General features: G+C 33.9%; 3 protein-coding genes across 4 annotated transcripts; 2 read left to right on the forward strand and 1 right to left on the reverse strand.

The window, feature by feature from the left end:
• Window positions 1-552: 552 nt before the first annotated feature.
• Window positions 553-1,513, forward strand: LOC101888110 (glutathione S-transferase theta-1). Of its 2 annotated transcripts, XM_059122015.1 has the most exons (4): window positions 553-755; window positions 870-884; window positions 915-1,301; window positions 1,352-1,513. In XM_059122015.1, the coding sequence occupies exons 1-4, from the start codon at window positions 638-640 to the stop codon at window positions 1,492-1,494; spliced, it is 663 nt and encodes a 220-aa protein (XP_058977998.1). In that variant the 5' UTR covers window positions 553-637; the 3' UTR covers window positions 1,495-1,513. The 2 variants fall into 2 exon arrangements, with proteins under 2 accessions (XP_058977998.1, XP_005177612.1); XM_005177555.4 differs by having other exon boundaries at window positions 561-755; window positions 870-1,301.
• Window positions 1,514-2,421: 908 nt separating this feature from the next.
• LOC101887938 (replication factor C subunit 5) lies at window positions 2,422-3,894 on the reverse strand. The gene is made up of 6 exons (XM_005177554.4): window positions 3,780-3,894; window positions 3,655-3,719; window positions 3,147-3,597; window positions 2,866-3,080; window positions 2,727-2,804; window positions 2,422-2,661 (listed from the first exon to the last, which is right to left on the reverse strand). The coding sequence occupies exons 1-6, from the start codon at window positions 3,818-3,820 to the stop codon at window positions 2,510-2,512; spliced, it is 1,002 nt and encodes a 333-aa protein (XP_005177611.1). The 5' UTR covers window positions 3,821-3,894; the 3' UTR covers window positions 2,422-2,509.
• Window positions 3,895-5,271: 1,377 nt separating this feature from the next.
• Window positions 5,272-6,947, forward strand: LOC101900773 (zinc finger protein ZPR1). Its single transcript, XM_005177542.3, has one exon. The coding sequence runs from the start codon at window positions 5,430-5,432 to the stop codon at window positions 6,831-6,833; it is 1,404 nt and encodes a 467-aa protein (XP_005177599.1). The 5' UTR covers window positions 5,272-5,429; the 3' UTR covers window positions 6,834-6,947.
• The last annotated feature ends 6,780 nt before the right edge of the window (window positions 6,948-13,727 follow it).

Genomic DNA, 13,727 nt, shown 5'->3' on the forward strand with positions numbered 1-13,727 from the left:
TTTTGCTTTTGAGTCATAGAATAACAAACAGCAACAAAGTACTGCAAATTATTGGGTTATTGAAAATATTTACTATTACCCATTTGATTCCCTGTCCCAACACTTCAGAGTCTTATATCATTTATAAAAGGCAAGCCGAACTCAATTTTAGATTAGAAATATTAATTTCTTGGCATGCAAGATTCATTGGCTTTTGGACATGATGAACACGTATTTCTGTTCTTGGTTGAATGTTGATTGGAAAACCTTTTAAAACTGTAAACTTTTAAACTCTATAAAAAATCAAGTGATACATACATAGCAAAAAATAACATCAAAGTAGTCGGTCTTATTACAGGGAGTCCTATACATCCGAAATAAGTTTTGGAGCATATAACTGGAAATATTGATTTGTTACAATAACCCGGATTCGACTGTAAACTTATCTTGCTACCTCTGAAATTTGAAAAGATCAAATCGAAACGAAAGAGAAAAGCAAAAAACAAAGAGTGAGCACAATACAATTGTAGGCTATGCATATATTCTCTTTTGGAATTCACACTCCCAAACAGTATCAGAACAATTGCACAGATAAACACAAATTTATTTTAAAACATTGTTAAGCATTCTAGCGTACAGATTAAAGTCTTCCACAACAATGGACACTTCTTTGGAATATTATTTTGATTTTCTTTCACAACCCTCCAGAGCATTATACATTTTACTAAAGGCAAGTGAAACCAAGTTTGAACCTAAAACAATAAATTTGTTGGGAGGTAAGTATTATTGGTGGCATAGAAGTAAGAAAAACTATATTATTTGCCGGTAGATCTTCTGGCTAAAGGGGGTCCTGGGTTTTCCGTTTTGTTTAAACAAATGTTTCAATTTAGGTGAAAATATCCAAGAAGACTACAAACAAATCAATCGTTTTCAAAAAGTGCCGGCCATAATTGATCGAGAACACGACCAACCGCTGCACTTAGCCGAAAGTATTGCCATTCTTCGTTATTTAGCAGCCAAGAATTACATTTCCGATGAATTTTATCCCTGCGATTTTCATCAAAGAGCTCGCATAGATGAATTTCTATCGTGGCAACACAATGGTATTCGTACATCATGTTCCCTGTACTTCCGCTTTTTGTGGGTACAAGAAAAAGTATTTGGTTCACCTGCTTCCGAAGCCAAAGTGGCGAAATATCGCAAGTTAATGGAAATTGATTTGGAATCAATGGAAAATCTTTGGTTAAAAGATAGCGATTTTTTGACTGGCTCTAAGTTGACGGCAGCTGATGTTTTTGGTGCTTGCGAAATTGAACAAATAAGTAAGTCTATCGAGTTATTATATATTTTATTTATTGTATCTATTTTTCAGGATGTTGTGGCTATGAAATCAAAAATAAATATCCCAAAGTATTTGCATGGATTGAAAGGGTGCGTAAAGGATTGCACCCATACTTCAACGAAGCACATCAAGTGATTTATACGTATGAAAAGGATTATAAATCAAAGTTGTAAATATAGTTATTTTACCAAAAGAGAGAATAAATGTTGAACTAGTTTTGGTATTTGGAACTATATGGAGTATTTTTATCCAAAATCGCATGAATGATGTAAGGGAGTTATATAAAAATCTAAATTTAATTGGATTAAATTAGAAATATGTTTTCCCAAAATATTTATGCTATGTCATACCATCAATATCGCAGTCATATGAAGGTTACATATAAATATAAACTGTGATTTCGATCCACTTTAACAAAGTTAGCTTAAAGCAATCTTTGAAACGGCATGTTTGCAGCATATTGTTTTCAATTGATAGGTATGCGATTGGTACAATTTCAATCAGTCTGTGGTCTATACTTGGGCGGAATTCTTGCATCCAATAACGAATACATTTCGATCGAAATATGTTTGTGTGTGCAAATTTTAGATTAATGAAAATGTTGATAAAAAACTAGTTGGGTCTAAATCTAATATTCGATTTACCGAAGTATCTAATGCTCATTTTCAAATTTATTTCAATTGAAAATTGATTTAATCGATTTAGGATTTAGTTTTTTCGCCATGTTAAATTGGAAGACTTCCTAGGCCCATAATTTACCTGAAATCTGATTAGACGGATTATAATAAAATCACGAGGGATAACAAAATTAATCTCAAAAGGGCATTGAATGGCATCTGCACGGAATACGATTTTTGTACTAATTGACATTCAGCGGAAAGAGGTTTCTTTGAAATAAATTTGCTTGGATTTTACAGGTGTGAGGATTTCAAATAAAGGACATTTCAATAGTATGCCAGATTTTCTGATTTACTGTTGTCCAGATGAAAGATTTTTCATTCAAATAAGAGTTTGCAGACGATCTCAAAGGTTTGAAAACCTTCAATTAGGACATTTTAATGGTATGTCAAATTTCCTTTGTTTTACGGTTGTTCAATGGGTTTTCTATCAAAAGTGATATATTTCCACAATAATTTTTAAATTAATTTTTATTAAATATAACTTACACATAGAAAAAAATGTATGCATTTAACTTTCTAATGTAACATGATCCCGATTAATGAAAAATGCTGCAATCAATGCCGTAATTTGAGGACCTTCTGTACAGCCTTTGGCTAAACGTTCTTCTATTGAAGCCATCTTAATAATAATTTTATTCATAACACTCATGGGGAGTTCCACTAAAAAGAAAAATAAAGAAATAATTAATAAAAAGAATTCTATAATAAAAGTACCAACAACTTACATCGCATAATAAATAAATGCAATTCGGTTAAAATGTCATCTAAGGCCAAACCTTTAACTGATTTGATACTTTGGATTTCTAAAAAATATCGGAATTATTATGATGACAAAATTCCTTGAAACATGTTAATACAACTTACCATTATAAGCATCCTCAAAGCTTTTGCATGATAGTAAAGTTTCTAAGATTCTTTCAATATCACGACGCAGTGGATGACCAACACATGTATAAACGCTATCCTCATTGACCTCATCAAAGGCCATACTTGTACTTTGCAAGACATTTAGCACCTTACGCATGTCACCCTTGGACAAAACCATTAAAGCCTTTTTACCATCTTCGGTAACATTTAAACTATAAATTAATAAAAAAAAAATATACATGAACAATATCCACGAAAATGTTATACACTAAACTTACTTTTCCATTTCAATAATTTTGTCCAAACGTGGCAATATCTGCTCCGGCGTCAAAGGAGCGAATCGGAAACGTGTACATCTTGATTGGACAGCTGGAATGATTTTGCTTAAATAATTACATATAACACAAAAGCGTACATTTTCCGTATATTTCTCAATAATACGGCGCAGAGCATTTTGAGCATCATTAGTCATGGCATCTGCTTCATCCAATATAATTAATTTAAAGGTTCCACTGAAGATGGTACGCGTCGAGGCAAAATTCAATATTTGTCCACGCACAATACCAATACCACGATCATCGGAGGCATTCAATTCCAAGACCATCGATTTAAACTGAGCCGGTGTATATAGTTGCTTGGCACATGCCAATATAGTACTGGTTTTACCCGTGCCCGGTGGACCATAGAACAACAAGTGTGGCAATTGTTTTTGATTAATGAAGCGATTGACTGTAATAAGGGAATTGTTTTAAATTTTAAATTAAATAAAAAAAGTATGGAACTTACTTGTTGAAATAATTTCTTCATGTGAAATTAAGTCATCCAATTTCGATGGCCGGTATTTCTCAACCCTTCAAAAAGATAAATATTATTTACAAAAAAAGAAAATTAATAACAATATATATTCCTACCATGGCATACGTGAAGTTTTCGCAGTAGCTTCCTCGCCCATTTTTATTTATTAGCGAAATGTGCAAAATGTACTGCTAAAGACAACGAAAAACAATTTTTGCGCCCTTCCGTTGTCAAAAGCCGGCGACAATCTAGAACAGTGTTGTTATTTTGAGTATTCAGTAACAGGAGTTAGTGCACAACGTAACGTATCATATGAGTGAATGGAGCATGGTAGAAGAATATAGGTAGACGCGTCGACACAGCTGCTGGGACAATGAACTGTCAAACCAATTTTGGAATTGAAAATGTTGAATGGAAAATTGTTTAAATTTGTAAAAATTGTTGAAAAACGCGAATTATAATAGCCTCCGAATGACGTGGTATAAGAAAACATATAAAAATCTACTTATATTTGAAAAAACATTTAAAATTTTTTGACATATCAATGCTCCCATGCGTTGATGCATCTACCTGTATTCTTCTGCCATGGAATGGAGTATATGTCCAAAGTTAAGTTTCAGAACGTGCTAGAATCTACTACCTCTGCAAATTTTACAAGTTTTTACTAGAACACCACCACATTACTCGAAAAAAAAGTAAAGAGTGCAGTTCAATTTTAAAAAACACGAAAAAATATGTCATACGCCGTTAGGTTACTGTACGAAAAAATATTGTACAAAATTGTAAAACCAGTTTTGCTGATTTTAGAACAGAGAATTGAATACCCTCAGACCTATGTCGACATAGATTATATTTCAAATGTCACCAAAATGAGCCACGTCAAAATAACTGTCTTGAGCCTCATAGCCGCTTCAGAACATTTTAAATTGACCCAGCTACTTTCGTCGCTCTGGCAAATAGTTACGCATGAGGACTCTTGTTGTGGAGATGGTTGTGCATATCAGATTTTTTGAAACTTTGCAAATTGTAACATTTTTGCATGGTAGAAGAATATAGGTAGACGCGTCGACACAGCTGCTGGGACAATGAACTGTCAAACCAATTTTGGAATTGAAAATGTTGAATGAAAAAATATTTAAATTTGTAAAAATTTTTGAAAAACGCGAAATATAGTAGCCTCCGAATGACGTAGTATAAGAAAACATGTAAAAATCTACTTATATTTGAAAAAAAAAAAAACATTTACAGTTTTTGACATATCAATGCTCCCAAGCGTTGATGCATCTACCTGTATTCTTCTGCCATGCATTTTTGTCAAGCTTAGATGGAGGCTGAAAATGGGTTATATGAGCTTAGTCCTTCAAGTCATTGAAACTTTACTCGACAACATCGACTCAATCCTTTTGACACCTCTGCATTAAATTGTCAACATTCCGAGTAATCATTAACTTTAAAAATGCTATTTTTCATAAAAATGCGAGTTTAGACTATCAATTCTTGCATAAAAGTTATTTCCGTAAATCTTTGGTATAAACTACTCAACTCTCCCATTCTACTACTTTTTTCTGCAACACTGACACGACACGTTCTTTCATCAGCTGTTTGTAAAACAACAAAAGTTCATTGACGACAGACATACATCATTCACATACATCGTATTTGTCGGCGACAGACTATATAAGAAAAACAAGTGCGAATTTTCTGGAAAATTATTAAAGAAAAACGACAAAAAGTAATTGCGTTCAACTGCTAAGCTGATAGCAAAAATGGCAACACAAACTACGGAGACGATACCCAGTAGTGAATCCATTCAGGATGAGAAAAAAGGTCCCATATTTAAGGAAATTGATGCTGACGAGGCGGTAAATGAGGCAACAGAAATTGAATCGGCATGTATGAATTGTTTCAAGACTGGGGTAACACGTCTGCTCTTGACCAAAATACCATTTTTCAAGGAGGTTGTGTTGATGTCATTCAAATGTGAATTTTGTGGATTTGAAAACAATGAAATTCAATCTGCATCGGAAATCCAAAAGAAAGGCGTTCATATTAAATTGGAGGTTAAGTCTAGTGGTGATTTGAATCGTCGTGTTGTGCGCTCCGATTATACATTGGTTAAAATTCCTGAAGTTGAATTGGAAATTCCATCACAGTCCCAGAAGGGAGAGATTACCACAGTTGAGGGTATCATTGATCGAACGATACGTGGCCTTAGTCAAGATCAAGATAAAAGACGAATTGAACATCCAGATGCAGCGGCCGCCATTGATGCCTACATTGAAAGGTTGAATGACTTAAAGGCGTTGAAGACCAACTTTACATTGGAATTGGATGATATTAGTGGTAATAGCTTTGTTGAGAATCCTTTGGCTCCGGCACATGATCCCAATTGCAAGACAACACACTTCACCCGCACCAAGGAACAAGATGAACTATTGGGTCTATATGATGCCAATGAAGTGCAAGAAGGCGAAAAGAAAATTCTGAAAGAAGATAAGCCCTTGTTAAAACCCATTCCTGAAGGTGAATGGACTTTGGAGGATTTGCATGGTGAGGTGTTACAATTCCAAACGCTGTGTCCCGAATGCCGTTCCCCATGCGAAACAAATATGAAGCTGACAAAAATTCCCCACTTCAAGGAAGTTGTTATTATGGCCACCGTGTGCGATGTTTGTGGCTGTAAAACAAATGAAGTTAAATCTGGTGGTGGTATTGAAGATAAGGGTACCCGTTTTGAGGTGCGCATTGATAGCAAAGAAGATCTTACCCGCGATGTACTAAAGTCGGAGACATGTAATTTACTCATACCCGAATTGGATTGTGAAGTTGGTCCCTCAGCATTGGGTGGTCGTTTTACCACCGTTGAGGGTATCCTAACCGCCATGAAAGATCAAATTGAGGGCAATGATGTTATGTTCCAAGATTCAACAGATGAAGCGTTTAAGAATCGTTTCAAGGGCTTTATTGAGAAATTTGAGAAAATATTATCTTTGGAAATGCCCGCCACCTTGGTATTGGACGATCCAGCCGGTAATAGTTATGTTCAGTCGTTGAGTGATACAGAAGAAGCCGATGCTAAATTACAGGTTACAAAATATGAACGTTCATATGAACAAAATGAAGAGTTGGGTTTGAACGATATCAAGACAGAGAATTATGAAGAGCAATAAGTAAAAATAAGTTTTCTATTGTATTTAAGTTAATTTTGTATATTGTAAGAAATGAGAAAGAATTTTCCTCTGGCGAAATAAATTAGCTGTTTTTACCCATATATTTTAAATGTACATCTGGTTTTTTGTTTTTGAAGGCAATATATTAAGACAAAAACGGAATGAAGACTTTTAAAGGGGAATCGGGAATTGTGTTCGATTCACTTCACAATTCATCAAATGCGAGTAGTGGTAACAAATGTTACAATGTATTTAGAATAAGGGTAATAATTTCAAATGGAATTTCAAATGAAAGTTCTGAATTGAGGTGTTCCTTATTGTATATGGAAAACATGGCCTATATATGGTCGGCCAGTAAGCCCATCTTGCAACTATGTTTGCTGTCAAAAAATATATTTTGATTTGAAATTCAAAAAGAGAGATTAAAATCGCAAAAGATATATTGTGATTTAAAATTCAAAAAGAGAGTCAAATCGCGATACTGCAAAAACTACCAAGTTTATTGTCAAATTATTGTGGAAAGTTGTATTCTTGGCGACCTTATATAGGCTTTAATGAAAATATTAAATTTTTTGAATTTGAAATAGAAATTCTAAATTTCAAATAGAATATTTGAATATAAGTTGAAATTTTCTTAAAATGACTTTCAAATTTAATTTTTCGGGTTTGAAATAGAATTTTGGAATTCCGGTAAAGGGTAAAAAAACTTCTTAAGTATTAAAAATTTAAATAAAATTTTTGAATTTGAATAGTTATTGTCTGAAAATTAGAAGGATTCCTGAGTTTCAATTGTTATTATACCCTCAGCGATATGACTAGAGAGTTTACATATCATTTGATACGGCCAAAAAGGTGCCTCATCGAAATAACGGTTTAAGACCCTAGGTCTCTTTAGACCAAATATATTTCAAGACATTTGAAGTCGATCTAGCAATGTCCGTCTGTCTGACGATAACTCTCGTAAAGAGTATCCGATTTGATCCAAACTTGCTACCTCGCAATATTATTATAAAACTTAAATCGAGTTCGGAGATTGGTAATGTCGGCTCACTCCCAAAATATGATGTAAGGGTCCGATTGTCTTCAAATATTCACAATATTTTTATTAACACAAGGTCTGGTGTGAAGATGGAATATACCGGTACCTCCCCCACAAAGGGTCAAAATTTTGAATATCCATAAAGCTCATAAAACGCGAAATTAACTTTCGATTCCATTCAGACTTGGTACATCTCATATTCTTTCTATTAACACAAGATATGTTATAAAGATGGTAGAGATCGAACCATTCCTTCTGGTACGTCCCCCACAAAGGGTGTTTGAATAACCAAAACGATTATAATTATAAAATCCGAAATAAACATATTTCACACATCCCATTATTTCTACTAATACAAGATCTGCTATGAAGATTTTATGTATGTAGACACATATGGCCGATGGCTCTGGTTTTAGATTTTTCCGAGATTCTAAGTATTTTCTTTAGAAATTTGTCTATTTCTCTAAATATCTTCTAGATAAAAGAATAGTAGATTTTATAGTTTTTTTTTCGAGATTTCTAGTTATTATTTTTTTAGAAATTTTATCTCCTTCACTAGAAATTGTCATATCTTCTAGAAATTGCAAAGCTTTAGAAACAATTTCAGATCTCAAAAATTTTTACCGAAAACGAAAGAAATTTAGAATCGGAAAATTCAGCTGAGATTTGAGTCGAATTCGGAATAAAATGTTAACTGGGATGTGAGCTTGGGATTGTCTAAAATTATGATAATCCAAACAGATATTGAAAAATTCGTCGAACCAGGTCCGAAACGAGACCTACGTAAGGTCGGCCAAGAAGGCTACTTTTGACCAATATTTTAGGGTGTTGTAAATAAAATACCAATCTTGTAACATTCTTGAGTGATATAAACCATAACAGTTAAGGTCTTTAACCCTTTCAGTGTTTTTGTCAAATATATTTGACATTTAAAAGTACTCTCTTTCTTTGCCATTTTTTGTTTTTCTTACGAACCGTTATTTTTGATATTTTTTAATAATATTTTTTCGCTATTTAAAAATATTGCAGTTCTATTCTATTAGTTTCGTTTTCGAATTTCTGAGCACATTTTAGTAAATTAGTACGGAATTTCAGATTTTTATCTCGACAAAAATTTTCATTGACACTGAAAGGGTTAAATAAAGCTCTGTTAGACAAATGTAAATAACATAACTGAAAGTCATCCACATTCAAAAGCTTTCTGTAAACATTGGCATACAATCCTCAAAGTCCCCAAAAAGCATGAAAAAAACGGGAATATGTTGGAAAAAGTTATTAGCTATTGTGTAAGATTGTCATTACTCCTGGGTAAGACGTAGTTGTTGGCAGGTCGCATGTGTGTGTGTGTAACTTGGGGCCATACTATTTATTTGGTACAGTGCTGCGATGGCATTAAGTTGAAATATATTAACATCGGCTGGTGGCGGCCGGGTGATATATAAAATGCCGTTAGCAAAATCTTAAATACATCTTTATAACAACTACACACACCCACACATATGTATGCCTGTATATGTGTCATCATGTAAAGAGAAATAACAATAGACCTCTATTTCATGCTGCTGTTACACTATGTCCTGAATGTAATATTGTGTGTGTGTGGGAAGAAACCAGTAGCATTTAAAGCAACAACAATAGAATCAGGAAGATCTAGGTCAATTGGATAAAACATAAACGACAGAGTAGCAAGAAAAAAAAAAAACGTATCCCAATACAAGAATGAATGTACATATGTAGGAATGAATATCGCAAAAAAGGAACCGAAGAACCAAGAAATTGACACTAATCGATTTATCGTCGAAAGGACACTCATGACCAAACTTTGTATGGGAAAAGGTATAACTTTTTCTTTGCAATTGAGATAATCATAGACATGTCTAATGTCCGGCTGAGATGCGAAGCATGTAATGAATATTTGCCATTGACACTTTGGGCATTAATAGTTATGTATAAGGTGAGAACTTTCTAAAGTAGCTTCGTAGAGGAGTGATTAAAGAAAGATTACATATGCAAAATTCAAGGCATTTAAATAATCAGTTCCATTTGATTTGAGTTTTTCTCAGCATGAAACCCAACTACTTTGTTGAGTTCGATCTTATTATGAACTTTTACATTATATACAGTATATATGTTCAAAGAAAAAGTAAAGAAGCCGTAAGTTTGGCCGGGCCGAACTTTAAATACCCTCCACCAGTTGGAACGAATTTGGAAATTTTCAAAAAAAAAAAAACAAAGTCGGTTAAAAATTCTGTTAAAATCTTAAAAACACCGAATAAAGCCGTTATATGGGGTCTATACGAAGACGTGGGTAACTTTTGTCATAAGCCATTACAATATTCAAATACGAAACTTAAAAAAAATCTGGTGGATAATCATCAAAATCCCGAAAATCATAAGTACCTCCCTATATATACCGTTATATCGGGGCTGTATGAAGACCTGGAGCTGTATAGACAATTTTCTGGACAGCTCAATCTTTTGTCTGCAGGCAGGTCAAGTTCGAAGTACCAAAATATCATATTTCGTATTTAAACTTCGTAATGGGTCTTCGTATATCCCCCATATAACGGGTTTACTTTAAACGAGATCTTTCCACGGATGTTTTTTGGAAAATTTTCAAGTTCCTTCAAAATGGTGATGGGGTATGAAAAGTTAGGCCCAACCGAACTTTGTTGCTTTTTTACTTGAGACTTTTGTTATTTTTTGTTTAGATTTAGGGGTCAAAGCTGGGCGGCCATAGGGAGAGAGCAGTAAACGCTAAGCTTCTCTGTAATATGTGTATGTTGTGTTTTGACCCCTTTTTCATACCCTAGGATTGACGATGGCAGGTCCTGCGTTTCAATTCAAATGTAGTTATTATGCTAATCTCAGGTGCTACTAAATTTCTCTGATTTTCCGGGGCCACTCTCGTGTTTTAGCTGCGATCGGGCGGTATTCACTCTGTGCGGGGTGGCCTTTTAAAAACGACATTCTTCAATTTACATCCCTGACTTTCTTGAGACACCTTCCTTTACTATGGCGTTTGCTTCCATCAAGCAATTGTTTGGGCGCCAGTCGGACGTAAATATTCAAAATCAAGATTTGAAGGATAGATTATTTATTCAAGTCCTAAAATTGTCTTTAAACAGCCTTACAGGTTCATATGGTTGGAAATTAAAGGATGACAGAAAACGTGATTCATACAGCTCGTAACAAAAAATATCCAGACATTCCCAGTTGCCAATCATCAACAAAAGATCGCAACAAAATCAAAAATAAATAGCTTTAATCACTTTTCCGTTACCTAAGTCGAACGCACTATGAATTTCGAAAAAAAAAGTCACACATGTGCTTGGGTGGCCGTTTGCGTATTCCTTAATTACTTCGCGTCGGGGTTAATAATATAGTCTTGCTTTATACGCCTATTGATATGGGAGTTCTCTGTTATACTGCTCTCTCTCAATAACATGGATGTCTTTTCAAAATGGGGTCATGAGTAGGGCGTTCAACTTTCCTGAACTACGTTAATCTTCAATTTACAGCCCTGATTTCGGCGTGACTCTTTCTAATATTATGGACATAACATTAAATTAGTGTTTGGGCGCCACTCACACATAAAAATTCAAAATCAAAATGTAAAGTGTAGAAGTTTTGAAATTGTCTTTTAACAACCTTCACGTTCATACACTTTGAAGATGAACGTAGATTTCTCGTTGCTGGGGCTAGGCAAGGACAAAAAACAAAATTCATACATATTGTACCAACGAATATCCAGGCATTTCCAATTGCCAATCACGGGGTCTGAACACAATCGGGAATACATAAATTCAAGCATGGCTTTGTAGAAGGAAATCTAATACAATACCGCTGGGGAAATATAAAAATTATAGGTCTTTGAAAGTGCGCTTGGGCGCCAGTTGCACGTAGTGATTCTAAAACAAAATTTGAGGGAATACGAATAACTTATATTTGACTAATGTTGAACGGAAGAACATTTTAGATGTGATGCTTTTAATAAAGCATGGCGTTTCTCAAAGGTTTCTACCCCTGGGCCAATTTCGAACATTTAGGTCGTTAAGCATGTGTTTGGGCGCCAGCCATAGGTAAACATTAAAAATCAATGATAACCACCTCTTGCAACTGCTATTACCTTGTCAAGTAGGACATTGCATTATAGGTAATTTGACATCTTTTTAAGCCGATCGGTGGACTTTATAACCATAAATCTAGTTCCCCACACAATATTGTCGCCTATATTTCGAATTTTGTTTCTCATCAACAATTATGCCATAGAGTTTTCCTTCCATTTATTAAAAATTTCAGACACAAGCTTCAATAAAAACAAATTTTCATTAAAATGTGGTCTAATAAAAGTTATGGGTCATGGAAATATCAAAGGCAACAATTATAATAGGAATTAGAAGGATGTAATTGTGGCCAGATTTCCCGCAAAATCTACGACCACTAATCTAATTTTTGGCATCACGTATAACATGGGTAGTGTGATTATTATCGTCATCATCATCCTCATCATCACAGCAACGAGACAATATCAAACCTGAAAATAGCAACGCACATGCCGTTCCTCATCTATTATTTAATAATGACTATATCTCCGGATACCTATTTGTCAGTTCATAATGTTTACTTAAAGATTAATTCATACATATTTTGCATAAGACTCGTGAAAGTATGTGTGAATGTGCTCGAGCAACATTAGCAATCATAAATGTTAATATGTGAGGATGTAAGTATTGCACTCATTGTCTTCTCTTTGTTGTTGTTGTTATTATTATTGTCTGTTGTGTTATTTTTACGCATTACACAAATTTTGTATGGGGTCGGATGTTGTAATTTGATGTAACTCGCTCCCTCTCTCTATCTCTGTTACTCTTTTGTTGACTGCTCATTCTCTGTGAGAAAGAGCATCATTGCCATGGAGACGCAGAAGTAAGAGCAACTACGTTTTAACTTGTTATAATTGGAGTTCCCAGAAGAATATCTCTCTTTATTTCCTTTGTTGCCATTTTCGTTGACACTTTTTCGCATTCATTCATACGAACCAGCAGCAGTTGTGTGCCAAAAACACCCTTAACATTCAGTTGCGAGTACACACATACACCAGACTCCAAAAGACACAAAAAAAAACCAAAACAAGGAAATAAAAACAAAACAACAACATAACACAACTTTCATTTGGCGCTCTTTGTGAGTTTTAATGAAAATTCCAATGGTGTTTCTGAACAAAACGGGGAGTGCATACAGTGAGTTTTTTGCTAGCAGGGCCTTATTTCAAATAGAACATAGAACTATTCAAAGTAAATTGGGAGGTTGGAGATTATAAGTCAGTAATACCATAGACAAATAAAGGTATAGACTAAAAAGTTTTAAAATATTCCCTTCCGGCAGATGTCACTATTGTTGATCTTGGGCCAGTCAATTTTTTTTAATTTATAAATAATAAAGAATCATAAAAAATTTTAATATTTTGTATTTTGAGAGAATTGAGTGAGTCTACTGAACCTCTCTCACACCATGAACGACATCTATTGAAGCACTTATTCAGATATAACAGATGAGACAACTTTTTAGTCTATACCTTTATTTGTCTATGGTAATACCAGCACTGCTCAAAACATAAGTCCATAAATGAGATTATTTAAGAGAAAACTAAATTCAATTTTTTTATATTAATAAATTCATTTCATTTGTTTTTAAAATTGGATGTTGTCCAGAATTATTAATAAAACGAATTATTGCAAAAAATTTATAAATTATGTTTTAACACTGGTTTTTTGATAATTAAAAAACTAAGAGAAATTAGACTGATTAGAAAATAATCTATTATTTTAACTACGATATTTTTATTTTAACAA

The sequence above is a fragment of the Musca domestica genome, unplaced genomic scaffold (genome assembly GCF_030504385.1).
Source record: "Musca domestica strain aabys unplaced genomic scaffold, Musca_domestica.polishedcontigs.V.1.1 2, whole genome shotgun sequence".
In the NCBI taxonomy this organism is placed as follows: domain Eukaryota; kingdom Metazoa; phylum Arthropoda; class Insecta; order Diptera; family Muscidae; genus Musca; species Musca domestica.

Bases quoted from the DNA above. Each gene is read 5' to 3' on its own strand.
- LOC101888110 (XM_005177555.4), top strand. From the start codon at position 638: ATGGACACTTCTTTGGAATATTATTTTGATTTTCTTTCACAACCCTCC. The intron at 756-869 runs GTAAGTATTATT...GTTTCAATTTAG, and splicing joins AACAATAAATTTGTTGGGAG to GTGAAAATATCCAAGAAGAC. The intron at 1,302-1,351 runs GTAAGTCTATCG...TCTATTTTTCAG, and splicing joins TTGCGAAATTGAACAAATAA to GATGTTGTGGCTATGAAATC.
- LOC101887938 (XM_005177554.4), bottom strand. From the start codon at position 3,820: ATGGGCGAGGAAGCTACTGCGAAAACTTCACGTATGCCATG. The intron at 3,598-3,654 runs GTAAGTTCCATA...CCCTTATTACAG, and splicing joins TGAAGAAATTATTTCAACAA to TCAATCGCTTCATTAATCAA. The intron at 2,662-2,726 runs GTAAGTTGTTGG...TTTTCTTTTTAG, and splicing joins GCATTTATTTATTATGCGAT to TGGAACTCCCCATGAGTGTT.
- LOC101900773 (XM_005177542.3), top strand. From the start codon at position 5,430: ATGGCAACACAAACTACGGAGACGATACCCAGTAGTGAATCCATTCAG.